General features: G+C 45.1%; 1 protein-coding gene across 1 annotated transcript in view; it reads left to right on the top strand.

Annotated features, from left to right (window-relative positions):
- LOC309559627 (olfactomedin-4-like) overlaps positions 1 to 16,832 on the top strand; it is a 30,895-nt gene extending 14,063 nt beyond the window's left edge. Inside the window, exons 3-5 of the mRNA XM_082262964.1 lie at positions 7,758 to 7,970; positions 11,258 to 11,417; positions 15,939 to 16,832. Coding sequence (XP_082119090.1) covers positions 7,758 to 7,970; positions 11,258 to 11,417; positions 15,939 to 16,816 — 1,251 coding nt within the window. The 3' untranslated portion in view covers positions 16,817 to 16,832. The remainder of the gene's footprint in view (positions 1 to 7,757; positions 7,971 to 11,257; positions 11,418 to 15,938) is intronic.
- The last annotated feature ends 1,083 nt before the right edge of the window (positions 16,833 to 17,915 follow it).

The raw sequence follows: 17,915 nt of genomic DNA on the forward strand, positions 1-17,915 counted from the left end.
ACATAATGCAGTGCACTGGGAACAAGATTAGAGGTTTTTTTGGAAAAAGGTGCTGTCTCTTTAAATGTGCATATAATTAACGGGTGTATTTCCACAATGGGGCTTTTATTACCAAATGTTTCAAGAAGTCCAAAGATGTATGTAATTGCACTTTATTTCATGTAAAATGGTGTTTGGTGCACTTTAACTTGAAATCTCACAAGAAACAGACATATATGCACGGATACATTGAGGGTTAGGGGTAGGGGCCACAATGTAGTGCATAGTGAACAAGATTAGAGATGTTTTGGATGAATACTGTTGTCTCTTGACTTTGAATAGAAGTAAAGGATGCTTAAAAATTGGGCATTTGGTGGTGCAGACGATGCCTTGACACCATATCCCTATGAAAGTGCTGGTAATGAAAGCAATAATTGCCTTTGTAAGGAAAAAAATTACAATGATATGCATCTGTGTGACAGGTGCGCAAAAATTGTTGTTTGGGTGTTGGCGGAGCCATACCACTGTAAGCCCAAAGAGCTGGTGTTGAAGAAGGCGTAAAAATTATGAAGGTGTGCACATGTGGAACAGGTGCGCAAACATGGTAGTTTTGGTGTTGGCGGAGCCTCCCCACCATAACCCCAAAGAGCTGGCTTTGAAGGAGGCCCAAAAATTGTAAAGGTGTGCACCTGTGGAACAGGTTCGCAAACATGGTAGTTTTTGTTTAGCATAGCCTCCCCACCTTAACCCCAAAGAGCTGGTGTTGAAGGAGGCCCAAAAATTGTAAAGGTGTGCACCTGTGGAACAGGTGCGCAAACATTGTCATTTTTGTTTTAGCATAGCCTCCCCACCTTAACCCCAAAGAGCTGGTGTTGAAGGAGGCCCAAAAATTGTAAAGGTGTGCACCTGTGGAACAGGTGCGCAAACATTGTCGTTTTTGTTTTAGCATAGCCTCCCCACCTTAACCCCAAAGAGCTGGTGTTGAAGGAGGCCCAAAAATTGTAAAGGTGTGCACCTGTGGAACAGGTGCGCAAACATTGTCGTTTTTGTTTTAGCATAGCCTCCCCACCTTAACCCCAAAGAGCTGGTGTTGAAGGAGGCCCAAAAATTGTAAAGGTGTGCACCTGTGGAACAGGTGCGCAAACATTGTCAGTTTTGTTTTAGCATAGCCTCCCCACCTTAACCCCAAAGAGCTGGTGTTGAAGGAGGCCCAAAAATTGTAAAGGTGTGCACCTGTGGAACAGGTGCGCAAACATTGTAGTTTTTGTTTTAGCATAGCCTCCCCACCTTAACCCCAAAGAGCTGGTGTTGAAGGAGGCCCAAAAATTGTAAAGGTGTGCACCTGTGGAACAGGTGCGCAAACATTGTAGTTTTTGTTTTAGCATAGCCTCCCCACCTTAACCCCAAAGAGCTGGTGTTGAAGGAGGCCCAAAAATTGTAAAGGTGTGCACCTGTGGAACAGGTGCGCAAACATTGTAGTTTTTGTTTTAGCATAGCCTCCCCACCTTAACCCCAAAGAGCTGGTGTTGAAGGAGGCCCAAAAATTGTAAAGGTGTGCACCTGTGGAACAGGTGTGCAAACATTGTAGTTTTTGTTTTAGCATAGCCTCCCCACCTTAACCCCAAAGAGCTGGTGTTGAAGGAGGCCCAAAAATTGTAAAGGTGTGCACCTGTGGAACAGGTGCGCAAACATTGTAGTTTTTGTTTTAGCATAGCCTCCCCACCTTAACCCCAAAGAGCTGGTGTTGAAGGAGGCCCAAAAATTGTAAAGGTGTGCACCTGTGGAACAGGTGCGCAAACATTGTCGTTTTTGTCATAACCAAAATGAGGTTCTGTGAACGTAAAGAGAATGAGAGGAGGGTTTGAGGGTGGCACCATGGTCCAGGCTTAAACTGAGGCTTAACTGCCACATCACAACGATAGCCTAGTCTACAAGGTCTGCATCAGGTGCATCAAAGCTTGATATCCACGACTGATTCATCTTAATGAATGTCAAACGGTCGACTGAGTCGGTGGAGAGTCTAGTTCGATGGTCTGTGACGAATCCTCCTGCTGCGCTGAATGCCCGTTCCGATAGGACACTGGAAGCAGGGCAGGCCAACAACTCCATGGCATACTGGGCCAGTTCTGGCCAGTGGTCTAATCTTAAGACCCAGTATGCCAGTGGATCGGATTCGTCACATGAAAAGCCCTCTGTGTCACTTTGTGCCCTCACGTAATCGTCCACCATGTGATGCAGACGGTGTCGATGCGATGTGGCAGCTGAGAGGCCTGGGCGGTGAGGACTAAAAAAAGACCGAAAGGCATCCGTCAACCGCACGCCTTCTCCAACGCTCCTCTCGTGACCACCAGTAGAATCCATGGTAGGTTGTCCCCGCCCCTGCACCCTACGGGAGTCGGGGAACATGTTCACCAGATTCCTCTTGAGACTGTCCTCAAGGGATTTGATCCTGTGGACTCTCTGGGTGGATGGGAAAAGCTCCGAGACTTTACACTTGTACCGAGGGTCAAGTAGGGTGGCCAACCAATAGTGGTTTGTCTCTTTAATGGCCTTGATTCTGGGGTCCTTTCGCAGGCTCTCGAGCGTGATGTTTCCCATGCGTCGCAAATTAGCGAAGGCCTGAGAAGCTGACTCCTCGGGGTCACTCATAACGACATTATCTTCAACGGGCTCCTCCTCCTCCCAGCCACGTACTACTCCAAAGTGTCCCGAGGGAGTCAAACTAGGCCTTGCAGATTGCCGCATGTCTTCCTCCTCCTCCTCCTCAAACCCTGCAAAAGTTCCCGCAGAATCGTCCTCCTCCTCCTCTTCCACCCCTGGATCCTGCTCGGGCCTCTGGGAGCTAGGCATAATGGGGTCAGGATTCTCAGGATAAAGGGGGCCTTGAGAGGCAAGGAAGTCCTCCTCTTCCTCCTGCTGCTCTGCCTCCAGTGCCCTGTCCATAATGCCACGCAGAGTGTGCTCCAACAAAAACAGTACCGGTAGGGTGTCACTGATGCATGTGCTGTCCCGGCTGACCATCCTTGTGGCCTCCTCAAATGGCGAGAGGACAGCGCATGCATCCTTAATCAAAAGCCACTGCCGTGGTGAAAAGAAGCCCAGGCGCGCAGAGCCAGTGCTGGTGCCGTACTCGCATAGGTATTCATTGAGGGCCCTCTGCTGCGTGTACAGGCGCTGCAGCATAGCCAAGGTGGAGTTCCAGCGGGTGGGCATGTCACAGATGAGGCGGTGTACCGGCAGGTGAAACTCGCGCTGCACTTCGGCCAAACGTGCAGTGGCACTGTACGACCGCCTGAAGTGACTGCACACCCTTCTTGCCATCCTTAGCACATCCTGCATTCCCGGGTACGAGTTCAAAAACCGCTGTACCACGAGACTCAGGACATGCGCCAGGCATGGCACATGGGTTAACTTTCCCTGACGAAGGGCGGCCAGGAGGTTTGACCCATTATCAGTAACCACCATCCCTGGCTGCAGCTGGCGTGGTGTCAACCACCTCTGGGCCTGTGCCTGCAGAGCCCCAAGAATCTGAGGGGCAGTGTGCTGCCTGTCCCCTAGACACACAAGCTGCAGCACTGCGTGACACCTTTTGGCCTGAGACATAGAATAGCCCTTTGAACGTTTACGTGGTACCTCATCATATTCAAAGGACCATTCTGCAGAGGAGGGCATGGAGGAGGTAGAGGAGGAGGAGCAGGAGGGGGTAGAAGTGATCGATCTACCCGGATCAGCGACACCACCAGCTGTTTGCAGACGTGGGGGCAACACTGGCTGCAGCACCGAGCCCTGGCTACAATCCCTTCCACTGGCAAGCAGTGTCACCCAGTGAGCAGTGACAGAAATGTACCGTCCCTGCCCATGTTTGCTTGACCAAGTGTCAGCCGTCAAGTGTATCTTACGGCTGACTGACTTGGCCAGGGACGACACTACATTGCCTTCCACATGTTGGTATAGGGATGGCAGGGCCTTACGGGAAAAGTAATGCCGACTTGGCACCTGCCACTGTGGAACTGCACATTTTGCGAAGTCACGGAAGGGAGCAGACTCTACCAGGTTAAATGGTAATAGTTGCAGAGCCAGTAGTTTAGCCAAACTACTGTTTAGACGCTGGGCATGTGGGTGGCGGGGAGTATACATTTTTTTTCGTTCCAGCATGTGTGGAATCGAAATTTGGCGTCTAGATGTTACAGCTGGTGGTGTGCTGGAGGTAGATGCGACACTGCCTGCTATATCATCATCCCTGCCAGTGGAGGCTGCCAACAGGTGACGAGTGACTATAGCAGGGCCAGGAACAGACTGATGTGCAGGTGGAGCAGGTGGAGCAGATGGAGCATGAGGAGGAGCGCGAGGAGAACTAGGAGGCCGACTGACCGATCTTTGGCCCTTTTGTGGGTTCTTTAAATGCTCCTGCCAACGGGCCGAGTGGTGGGTTGTCAAATGCCTGTTTAGGCAGCTTGTACCCAGGTGGTTGACATTTTTGCCACGTTTTATACCCTTCTTACAAATCTTGCAGATCGCAACTGTTTTATCTGCATGGGATGTCTCAAAAAAGGCCCAGCAAGATGAGGTGTGTATAGTGGCCCGGGAGACAACAGGTGCGGCCTTAGATGGAGTAGGCCGTCTGCTCTCCCCTCTTGCTTGCTCTGCCTCCTCCTCAACCTCAGACCCAACATCTGACTCCATCAAAGACTGAGCATCAGGCCTGGCCTGGGAGACAACAGGTGCGGCCTTAGATGGAGCGGGCCGTCTGCTCTCCCCTCTTGTTTGCTCTGCCTCCTCCTCAACCTCAGACCCAACATCTGATTCTATCAAAGACTGAGCATCAGGCCTGGCCTGGGAGACAACAGGTGCGGCCTAAGATGGAGCGGGCCGTCTGCTCTCCCCTCTTGTTTGCTCTGCCTCCTCCTCAAACTCAGACCCAACATCAGACTCCATAAAGGACTGAGCATCAGGCTGGTGTAGATGGCCGACACTGTGGTCAAACAGCTCAGCTGACTCCTCTGCCATGTCTGAAATTGGGTCTAAGAGAGGACATGAGGTGGACATGGACTCATCTGTATTTGTTCTGACAACTGCAGAAGACTGACCACTTTTCTCTGCCTGGGTCACTGTAGTTGCAGATGATGCCGATGATGAGGGTTTGTTCATATAGTCCACCACCTCCTGTACATACTGTGGACGTATAGCTTGGCCACTGCCGGAGAACAATCCAAATGGTGGCCTGGCTGAGGACTGACCACCACGTCCACCTCTGCCTCTAGACACCCTAGAAGCTGTGCCCCTTTCCGCAGCAGGGCCACGTATGCCTTTTCTTGGTCTACCAGGCATATTTCTCAATGATGCGTTGGCAACTGTGTGCGGTGAAAAACGCACACTGCTATGCGACCCACAGTTGTCGCTGGATACAGCACAGCAGTTGCGGTTCACGCACAGTAGCAAAGCCTTTTGCACAGTGGACCTAACGCTTTGAACAACAGGCGTTAGGTTGTCACTGATGCGTTGGCAACTGTGTGCGGTGAAAAACGCACACTGCTATGCGACCCACAGTTGTCGCTGGATACAGCACAGCAGTTGCGTGTCACGCACAGTTGCAAAGGCTTTTGTACAGTGCACCTAACGCTTTGAACAACAGGCGTTAAGTTGTCACTGATGCGTTGGCAACTGTGTGCGGTGAAAAACGCACACTGCTATGCGACCCACAGTTGTCGCTGGATACAGCACAGCAGTTGCGGTTCACGCACAGTAGCAAAGCCTTTTGCACAGTGGACCTAACGCTTTGAACAACAGGCGTTAGGTTGTCACTGATGCGTTGGCAACTGTGTGCGGTGAAAAACGCACACTGCTATGCGACCCACAGTTGTCGCTGGATACAGCACAGCAGTTGCGTGTCACGCACAGTTGCAAAGGCTTTTGTACAGTGCACCTAACGCTTTGAACAACAGGCGTTAAGTTGTCACTGATGCGTTGGCAACTGTGTGCGGTGAAAAACGCACACTGCTATGCGACCCACAGTTGTCGCTGGATACAGCACAGCAGTTGCGGTTCACGCACAGTAGCAAAGCCTTTTGCACAGTGGACCTAACGCTTTGAACAACAGGCGTTAGGTTGTCACTGATGCGTTGGCAACTGTGTGCGGTGAAAAACGCACACTGCTATGCGACCCACAGTTGTCGCTGGATACAGCACAGCAGTTGCGTGTCACGCACAGTTGCAAAGGCTTTTGTACAGTGCACCTAACGCTTTGAACAACAGGCGTTAAGTTGTCACTGTATTTTGCTGCCTAGCAAGCACGTATACCTGCTGTGATAGAGCAGCACTGTGCCACGTGCTCACTAAACAGAACCCTCACACTTTCCCTACAGAAACTAAATTTTCAAATCTAACTAATGTAGTACAAAGTTCCCTAACTACACTAGATATCCCTTTCCACTAAATAGAAAGCTCCATACAGCAGAAGACTGACACTGTCCCTTAAGTTTTTTTTTTTTTTTTTTAACTCTAAGAACCAGCACAATCGCTGTATCTAACTACACTGGCTGTAAGCTAAATACAATTCTGCTATATGGAGCTTTAGAACCACTCGATATGTAGGAAATGTAGTGTAGCAAGCAGGAGTCAGACAGAACTGCTTCAACTCTCTTCAACAGGCTCTGCATAACTGTGCTAGGGGTTAGGCGGGGCCATCTTATATAGTGTGGGGCGTATTCACTCCTGATTGGCCTCTGGTCCCCGTAGTCACTCCAATCACGTTCCTAGGAGACTCCTGCCCCCTCATTGGCTTTTGCAGACGTTTCTGGGCCAATCACGGGCTTTTAAAGCCCAGTTCCTGTCCCAGTGCATTTTGGGCGGTTCTGGTGGCCGAATACCGAACTTTTGCCGCAAAAAGTTCGGTATTCGGCCGAATATCGAACATCCAATGTTCGGGTCGAACCGATGGTCGACCCGAACCGTTCGATCATCCCTAGTGATGATTCCCCTCAATGCATCTAAGGCTTTGAGCCTTACCTTGAAAGGTCAGCTTATGCCTGCCAATTCTTACATGATAAAGAGGTCTTTACAATTGACTTTCCTGATCTGTGTGCTTGTTCTGCCTCAGTGACTTAACATATTGAAAAGGCAGCCAGACAACTAGCATTTTCAGAAGAGCAAACACTACATGGTGTTTGGTAAGACATTTACTCATCAATATCCCCTTTTTTCCGATCCTGTCTGTCAAATTCGGAAACCCTATTTTCCATCCGTCTGGCAGGTCAGATCAGATGAGAAACGGACAGGCGGTCCATTCTCATCTGATTCCCCCATAGAGGAGAGCAGGGATCTGACACCTCTGTCTCCGCACACAGAGCGGAGACTGAGCTGTCATCCGCCTGCTCATCGGGGGATTGGCGGATTGATCCCCGCTGAGAAAAACGGAGTCCGTCGGCGGAACAGACATGTGTGAAAGGGGCCTAACTCGCAGACCACATACTAATTGCAGGGATGATGTGTAAAGTGCATCTGCCAAAACCTTTAATTCTGTTGTGGTTAAAGTGAGAAAGATTTGAATCTGTCAGATATATATTGCTGTTTGTTCTTTTTGGGGAAATTTTCCCTCACTTCCCGAGCAAAGGGGTTATAAAAAACAACCTGACAGGTCCTTCCCCACTCTATCCAAATCTTAAAAAAAATTGGCTTCAAGTATACTTTGGTTGAAAAAAACAACTTTTGTTTTCAGATATATTTTTCAGCAGACTGTAAGATATACTGACAATAATAACAAATGTGAATTCTTTGTACAGATCTACATCTATCAGAGCATACTGACCGTGTACATACAGCAGCTGAAGAATCTGACCAAACGCGTGGAGATCATGGAGAACGGAGGTCTCTCCTACACTGAATTGGACTTTGAGCTCATCAAGTTGGAGATCAAAGAGATGGAGATCCTCATAGTGCAGCTGAAAGAGTCATTTAATGGCTCCAACATCATAATAGAGACTCTCTACCAGGAGGTAAGACAAAACTATGTACTCTCACATTAGTGTAAAAGCCTTGCTAGTTTTCTTAAATTTTATATTTCACTAAGAGCATTGCTACCGGAGTTCCAGCCACAGAATCGACATAGTCAATTTTTGGGCCATCCGCTTGCTTTTGGTCACCTGAAAAACAAATGGATAGTTACGATTTTTATTTTTTTTTTGTTTACTTACCTTGTTATTGAAGAAAAATATACTCACCTTTCTTCCACTTCCTCCCTCTGCAGCCGCGGCCCGCGCCGTCACTTCCTCTTTGCATTGATTCCTGGGAGCTGAACGTCATCGCTCCCAGGAATCAATGCGCCTGCACCGGCCCCGCTCGTCAGTTCCGGTGTGGGTGAGTCATTCCCTGCTAAACAGCTTCTGGGCATGCCCAGAAGCTGTGGAGGGATGAGCGGGGCCGGTGCAGGCGCATTCTGGGAGAAGAGGACGAGATGGCAGCGCTGGAGAAGAAATTTTCAAGGTAAGTATTTCTTCTAAAAGGTAAGTGTGACCAGGGACAGTACAGAGGCTATCCATTGTGGAATGTACTAGCCCTGACTGTCCCGGGGGTATTTTTATTGAAAAAAAAATTTTTGTGGCCGGAACTCCGCTTTAATGCTTAAACAAAACCTGTCCTCAGATCTTTCATTTCAACAAAAATCTTCCCACATTTGTGCATTTAACGTATTTTATGCATGTTATTTAAAAGCTTCTCTTGTGCAGACATCTAAAGCCCAAGACTACTGCTGGCAGTGTTGCCAACCTACCAGATTGAAATTTACTGACACGACACCCAAAATTTGCTGTCACAGCCAAGTTTTTACTAGCATTTCCAAAGTTACAAAATTCCAGTTTTTAGGTGCAAATTTTAGTATTTAGGCTACAAACAAGTACCATATTCAAATAGCAATGTGAATTAAGGTAGATATTAAGGCAAAAAACATTTTTCTTTTTTCATTTTTGATAAAGTAAGTAGCTCAGGGACAGGACTCAGGACGGCAAGATATTGGAATGGGCGGCACGCACACATGAAATTGACTCGCAGTGACACTGACCGCAGTGTGCAGCAGCACAGATGATGATGACATCACACTGACATGACACATCCCTCCCAATGCCAGGTGGACCCTTCAATCCACTCCAGTCCAAACAGCACTGACAGTCCCGCTCCCGGCTTGCCCTGCTCCTGTCCTGCAGACCCAAACACTTGGCTCCACTCAGCTCCCTTGCACTATGACATCACAAGACACGCTGAGGCACTGCCTCTGCCAGACCCACCAGCGCCGCCAAAACTCGGATGGTCTCAGGCAGCTCCGGACCAGAACTGCTCATGTGCAGTTCCGAGCTGAGCGTCACAGCCATATTTTTTACTGGCAAACTTTTCTTGTCACTGGCATTTAATGGCAGGAGAAAAGTGCCTATTTTTTACTGCCTGCCAGTAAAAATACTGATGGTTGGCAACACTGACTGTTGTCCTATTGGATGTGATTTCAGCTCAGTTTACACGCTATAGCAGGCATATGCAAACTGTGGTCCCCCAGCTGTTGCAGAACTACAAGTCCCATGAGGCATAGCAAGATGCTGACAGCCACAAGCATGACACCCAGAGACAGAGGCATGATGGGACTTGTAGTTTTGCAACAGCTGGAGGGCCACAGTTTGCATATGCCTGCTATAGCGTGTAAACTGAGCTGAAATCACATCCAATAGGACAACAGTCAGTGTTGCCAACCATCAGTATTTTTACTGGCAGGCAGTAAAAAATAGGCACTTTTCTCCTGCCATAGTATTCCCGATTGCTCTTTCCCATCATGATGAAAGGTTAGGTTGGGAGGTAAGCAGAGAGAAAAATAAGCTGGGCCAGCACAGAGAATAATCAGACATTCGCAGAGGAGAGAGTGTTATAATATACAAAGAGGGAGGAGACTGTGCTAGGAATTAACTAGAATTTTTTTGCCAGTAACTTCAGAGGCACATAAAAAAAAAAAAAATTATGGAAAGGAAAAATGTTGCGTTTAATGTACTTAATACTTTTACATGCAGTTTTTAACCACTTCTGCGATATGGCACTGCCTTATTTTAACTAACAATTGTGCGGCCGTACGACGCTGTACCCAAATAAAACTGATGTCATTTTTTTCCCACAAATAGAGCTTTCTTTTGGTGTGATTTTTATCCTTTGCGCTATAAACAAAAAAAGAGCGACAATTCTGAAAAAAAAATAATAATATTTTTTACTTTCTGCTATACAACATTCCCAATAAAAAAAAATTTAAAATCTAATTTTTTCATCATTTTAGGCCAAGATGTATTCTGCTACATATTTTTGATTAAAAAAAATCCCATTAAGTGTGTAATAATTGTTTTTTGTGCAAAAGTTATCACGTCTACAAATTAGGGGTTAGATTTATGTCAATTTTATTTATTAATTTATTTATTTTTGCACTAGTAATGGCGGCGATCTGCGATTTTTAGTGGGACTGCGACATTGCTGTGGTCAGATTGGACCCCTAACTGACATTTTTTGACACTTTTGGGAGGACCAGTGACATTACTACAGTAATCAGTGCTAAAAATATGCACTTTTACTGTACTAATAACACTGGCAGGGAAGAGGTTAACACCAGGGGGGATCAACGGGTTAAATGTGTCCCTAGGGGATGCTTTCCAACTGTGTGGGGAATGGACTTGCTGAATGAACACAGGGACCTGTGTTCCTAAATAAGAGGAACACAGAATCCCTGTGTTCATTACTGACAGAACAGCGGTCGGCCATGTTTACAACGGCAGACCTTCAACCTGTCTCCACAGCGAGCGATCGCGGATTGCCAGTGGCAATCGCGGCCACCGGACCTGCTGATTGGCTCCTCCTGTGGCCAATTGGCACGTGTGTGCCCCCACTAGCGGCCCAGCATAACCACCTACAGGTACGTTGTTTCGCGGGACAGAGCTGACCTACCACAGTATAAGTATGGTGGCTGGTCGGCAAGTGGTTAAAGAGGAAATTTCACCAACCTCCATGGGTTAATGCTTATTTCCTAAAAGGTTCACTGGGTAGAGCTATAATAGCATACTGCAATCCAGCACTCTCCAGCTACACCCCTCCCAAGTGATCTCATCAGGAGCTGCTTCTGTTTGATTATGACACCATTTGATGGTTTGACAGTTTGGTTGATGACACAAGCAATTGTGACAGTTAGCAATCCCGGCATTAAAGCAGTCGCAAGTAAAATGTTCAGTTTTAGAATTGTTCTACCAGTTTGTTTCTATTTTCTTTGTAGATCCGTAACATTTCCATCATAGTGAACCAGTTGGAAATCTATGATAAGAACAATGTGCTGGTGATCAGAAGGGAGATTGAGGCTCTGAAGAAACGCCTGGAGGATTGTGAGAAGAACAGTACAAAACCAGGATATCCTTCCCTTCCTTCACCAGATATTGGTAGGTTAGAAGAAAGACTGAATTTCAGTGGACAATTGTTATTTTTTTTTAAAATGTATAACAATATACATTATAATATAAATGATAGTCATAATGTCATTATTTGTTTACTATAGCACTGATGTTTTTCCCCTATTATAATATTTTTTGTATGTGGTGACATTACATAAATTGGCTGCAATATTTCTTTATGCACATTTATATCCCCCCCCCCACCCCTGAATTTATTTGTTGGTAAGCGCATTGGTTCATTGCTCTCATAATAATATACAGCAGTCATACCATAAGCCCTTGTCTACGTGTTTTCTTTGCATTTTTGGCCCTCTCCCTCTAAAACATCTGGCTTTAATATATTGAACCACTGTCTTGCAACAAGTATAAAGATGAGTTCTGCCTCAAATACTTAAAAATGAATAACGTTGATGAGCATAATAGCCAGACAACTAGCATTTTAAAAAAATTGTTAGCCCCATGTTTTTTTGTGACAGGTACCTCATATCACTTTAACACATGCATAACTGTTATAAACACAGGATGCCTTTTGGGATAGATCTGATTAGATCAGGGGGCAATACAAAACTAAAACTACAAAACTAAACTTTATTGCTTATGGCAGCTCTCAGGGAAAACACAGTTGTGTAAGTCAGAAAACATGCCATGAATGTAGTTTTTCTCTGAAGTCATTTTTCCTGTCTGCAGTGCTGGAAGGTTTTTGCACACATTGAGCTTGATGTCATTAGCAAGCAGAAACCAACACCCTCTCTGCTCTGTGGTGGCTCATTCTCCTGGCTTTGTACTGCAGGCTGTGTGGTCATATACATTCCACTTTTCCACAGTGAATTACACAGCCCCCCAAAACTCCATGCTGTGGGGGATATGAGCTGTGATTGGCATTCTTTCAATTCTCCAATTTGGCCTTCTCTGACTATGCACTTTCAGTGCCCATAGCTGTAGGGACTTCTGGAGAGGTAAACTGCATATTAGCAGATTAAGTACATTTCTCAAGAAGGAAATTTAAGCTACTTCACAACATGAATCAGGGTGTTCAGCATGTGCCCTCCTAATTAGGGATCGACCAATTATCGACAATGCCGATATATCGGGGGCCGATATGCACTTTCCCCGATATATCGGAATCGGCCTCGGAGGTTACTGATATTGCCGATATTTACGATATTTCAGGAAAGCGCTTGTACCGGAGTGATGCCTGCAGCTAGAGGCATCACCTCGGTACCGGCGAACATAGCCAACGGTCGGCTGTCTTGTAATGGCAACCAATACAGCTGAGAAGCCGCTTGGCTGTCATTACAAGGAACGGAAGGGGACCCCCCCTCTCACCGCCTTCCGTGGCTCGCCCGGGTCTCCCATCCCATCGGGAGACCCGGGCTTCCTACTTGCACGCCCGCCGAAGAGAAGACCCCATCAAAGCCGCATTCGGCTTTGATCGGGTCTCCATATAAAAAACCTGGAAGTGATGTCATGATGACATCACTTCTGGGTACTCGGCGGCAAATTTAAAAAATGCGGGCATTCAAAACAGCCAAACTTGACGTTTTGAATGCTTTTAAGTGTAGAGGAGGGGTTTGGGGTCTTTTAGACCCCTATATCCCTCCACCAGAGTACCTGTGAAAAAAAATAAAAAATCGCCCGATACCGATATCCCATGACCAAAATATCGGTATTGGTATCAGCACTAAAAAAAACGATATCAGTCGATTACTACTCCTAATACAGACAGACAAAAGACAGGAATTGAAAGGACTCCGCTAACTGTCTACATAACAATCTTGAAAGCAGCTTACAAACATTTAGTACTGGTACTGCATGAGAGCCATGAGTTGATAGTTGCTTGATTCAGCCATTTTTGGCTCGATTAAGTGACAATCTAATGTTTACAGTGTCCAGAAGATATCCACTGGCTGACAGCTTTAAAAGGTAGAAAACCTGTCCCAATTTCTATAGTTTTGCCTGTATGCTGCTGTCACCACTTACCTATTGTGTGTATGGGACTCTGCATGAACTGTCCTTACTGCTCATCCAAGGGAAGAGTAACCCTTTGTATTTTATGTACAGGCCAATGTATTGCTGTTTTGTGTTTTACATAACCATTTCTCTTCTTTGTGTGATCCTGTTCTTTGCTTCCATCAAAGCCCACTCTACTCTATCTATATTATTTTTCACTTCCATCCATAAGCCACTCTTCTCCCTCTTCATTTTTTTCCATATCCACCCATGTCCGCTTTCCATTTTGGTCATTCTGATCCACCTCTCTATGCCCCCTCTCCTCTCTGGTCATTCTCCTCCACTTCCATTCCTTGTCCAGTCTCCTCAACCTTTATCTATGGCTACTCTCTTCTCCTGACTTTCTTAGTGTTTTTCCACTACCATCTATATACATTCTGCTTCTTCCTTGATTATTCTCCTCCACTACCATCTTAGATAGACAAATTAATAAATAAGTGCACAAAACAAACAACTTCTGCCTGGTGGTCAGATAGTGCTTGTACTGTATGTCTGACAATCTATGTGCTTAGTCCATGCATGGCAAAGCAACAGATTAATGTAAACCTTCCTGTCCCAACAGAACTTACTTTCATGTTGCTCTCTCACAGCTTCATTGAGACATTGGGAACTAGGAAAGACAACTTTGTATGTGCTCTAAGCAGATCTCCAGGCAGAGTTTACCCAAGGATGATTGTCTCCCCTTCCCCATGTCACAACACTAGGTCAATCATCAGGCATCATCATTGTAACATGAGAGGAAGAGGAGCAAGTCCCCACACTTGTTGGGACCCAAAAATAAAAGGTGTGATGCATAATCTCTGCCTCACCCAGCAAAAATATTTTACAATTTGCAGGACAACAATCTAAGTACCAGCAGATTAAGAGTGACCATCACTAGGACAGGTCAACTTAAAAATGAGCCCTTTACACATACACACAATAGCTGTAAACTCATTTTAAAAGAAACATGCACTGTTCACTCTCACCTTTCCAAAATGTATGTATCACTCGCTGCCATGCCCAGACAGGAATGTAACAGAGCCTACACTACGATAGCTTCCTCAGAGATGTAGGTTTCTTAAATTTCTAGTTAAAGCATTCAGACACTCAGCTTACATTTTTTAAAATATAATTAAATAAAAAGAAATAAAAAATGGTGTAAGAAGTAAGATTTTTATTTTGAAAACATGTTGTCTGTGGAGATGTTGACTGGGACATCAATTGTTTTATTAGCCACAGTTGAGTCCCAGTCATACATAATATATTTTCTTTTATTCATTTTAAATAAAAATATTTTTACTTATGTTTGTGAACAGCCGTAATAAAGATTCTGCGTTTGTGTGAAACAGATATACTGTTCTGTGTATTTATACTGTATTTTTTGCTGTTCCAGTGCAGTCTCCTTTGTGGCCACAAGATGGCGATTTTGGGCAGTACTTTATATGTCTGAAATAATTGTATTATTTTGGGAATTATTTGGACACAAAACATATTGGTAGGTTTTGCAAGGGTCCACTTAATGCGGAGTTCCACTCTAAATTTATACTTACCTCCATCTTCTCGCTCCGGGTCACCTGAAAACAAATGAATAATCGCAATTTTTTTTTTTTTTTTTTTTTACTTACCTTGTAGAGAAAATATACTTACCTTACTTCCTTCTTCCTCCCCTCGGCGGCCACGGCGATTCGTCACTTCCTGGCTTTTGCAATGATTCCTGGGAGCTGAACGTCATCGCTCCCAGGAATCATTGCGCCTGCACCAGCCCCGACGTTAGTTCCCGGGGCGCGCGCGTCATTCCCTTCTAAACAGCTTCTGGGCATGCCCAGAAGCTGTGGAGGGATGACGCGCGCGCACCGGAAGTGACGTCAAGGCCGGTGCAGTGCATCGTGGGACCGAAGAAGAAAGAAGAGGACGGAAGAGGACGCGGAAGAGGATCGCGCTGGCTTCAAGCTGCCCACACCTGAGATGGCAGCGCTGGACAAGACATTTTCAAGGTAAGTATTTCTCCCAAAAGGTAAGTGCAACCTGGAACAGATCAGAGGCTAGCCATTGTGGAATGTGCTACCCCTTACTGTCCCTGGGGTATTTTTCTTAAAAAATGTATAACCAGGGTGGAACTCCACTTTAAGTTTGAGGCTGAGATCTTCCATTTGGGAAGCTTTTTCAAAGCAACTTGAAAAGTCTTTCCTTTTCCTCAAAATAATGTGTAACCCTACAAAAATGATAGATGACTCATAATAGCATTCATTAACTCTCTCTCTTTTCACCTACTGCCATCACAGTTCATAGCCAACCAAGAAAATCAATAAATAGAATATGTTTGTTTTGAATGATTTACCTACATATATCGTTAGCCATGGAAACCCCACTTTATCAAATGTACCTGGTAATGCCTGACATACCAAAGTGTTCTTAGCAAAGCCCTGGCTGACCCAGATGTTGTAATTTGCTGCATTTACATTTTGTTTTTGTTTTTTTGTATTATAAAATTTATATTCATCTATTACTTTCTTGCAGGTACTTGTGAACATGGCCAAATCATTAACATCAGCAAACCATTTGTAGTCCAACTAAACTGGGCAGGACCCAATAATTTGTATGGAGGGTGGGGGAGAGATTCACTACTTGGAGCTGATCAGAATGTCCAGTGGGTAGCTCCTCTAGCAACTGAGGGAAGGATTTCGCAAGCATTACGCTTCTATCCTTCTTATAATGATCTAACAATCTACAATGGTGCCACAGAGAAGTTATTGTATTGGTATTCTGGAGGCAGCATTATTTATACTGATTGTGGTCAAGGTGGTGGAATGATCCTGTACAACAACATGTTATACTATAACTGCTGGAACACCTTGAACATCTGTAAATATGACTGGAAAAACAATGTGCTCACCCGAGCGGCTCTCCCTGGTGCCACATTCAATAACCGGTTCTCCTACTCACACACTGCTTGGCAGGACATTGACTTGGCTGGTGATGAAGAGGGTCTTTGGGTCATTTATTCCACTGAGCAGAATGGTGGAAATATTGTTATCAGCAAACTTAATGATACCAGTCTTGCAGTACTACAGACCTGGAACACCAACCAGTTCAAACATGGAGTCAGCAATGCATTCATGGTGTGCGGGGTCTTGTACGCTACACGAGCCATCAGCACAAAGCAAGAGGAGATCTTCTACATGTATGATACCAAAACTAATGAGGAAGGGAAGTTAAGTGTCGTTTTTGATAAGATGAAAGAGAAAGTGCAAAGTCTGTCCTACAATCCTAATGATCACAGGCTTTACATGTATAATGATGCCTACCTGATCCATTATGACCTTTCTTTCACTTCACAATCCAAACCCAAATCCAAAATTATACATTCCAAAATCAACCCTATCCAAATAAAATAGATAAATCAATGTAAAATGAATACAAGCTTTTTTATGTTATATGTGTCAAATGATGATACACACTTTCATTAACTATGACCACTCCAGACCAACCATAACAAAAAGGGTATCAATGTGTGAAGATTTCCAGATTCTGACAGTCCCAAGAAAACCATAATACATGGGAATGTTTGTTAATTAACACTGACAATTGTACAGTGGAATATTTAATTGTTAAAACATTTGTTCTGAATCAAAGGCATGAAGTGAAATTTGAATTATATGTAAATTATTATTAAATCACAGCAAATAAATAAACACTTGAGCATGGCCTATGGTGTGAGTGAATTATTGTTTTGCTTTCTTTCTGATTAAATATGAAGCCTCAAACTAAGCTGTTCATTAAACGGACCTGAAACTGGGCAGTGGGCATCATTGTGGACTTTCAGATCAAAGCTTTTTCTTGTGCTGTATAAAAAGCAGAGAAGCATTAGAACCTCTGTCAGGTTATTATTGCTGTCTCTGTTTTCATTAGGTAGAGTTCTCCTTATTTCCTGTCTCCAGAAATTCCACCTTTACTATTAGATATCCTAACAATTGTACCCATTGAGTTTCTTTCTACTTAGATTCTGGGGACAGTTTTTAGATTTACCTTCACTTCCTGTCCCAGTGACAAAGATTACAGGACAGAAAGTGGGACTTAATCTCAATGGGTTAACATATGTCAATAAAATGCAAGGTTATAACCCTTCTCCGGTACACACAAACTTCTCCAACCCATGTGCAGTGCCAAATACCAGCGCAAAACGGTATGGTAATAAATTGCATATAAATACCAGATCACTCATAAGTAAAGATGAATTAAAGTGCAATGTGCAATGTGCAATAACATATATATAAATATGAAAATAATTCTGAGTGGTGTCCCCCTCCACAGGGTGACGTGATCAGAAAAAAGGGGACCGCTAACGGTCCAATAGGTCTATATATATATACGTCTTTGAAAACGCCCGGAAGGGGAGGGCGAAACACGTCGACGCAATTTCCGGTCTACGGACATCGGAACGTCACTTCCGGTACGGTTGGAACGCAAGTCGGGACTAGGCGCCATCCCGAGCTG

The sequence above is a fragment of the Pelophylax lessonae genome (assembly GCF_965119305.1).
Source record: "Pelophylax lessonae genome assembly, chromosome: 7".
NCBI classification, from domain to species: domain Eukaryota; kingdom Metazoa; phylum Chordata; class Amphibia; order Anura; family Ranidae; genus Pelophylax; species Pelophylax lessonae.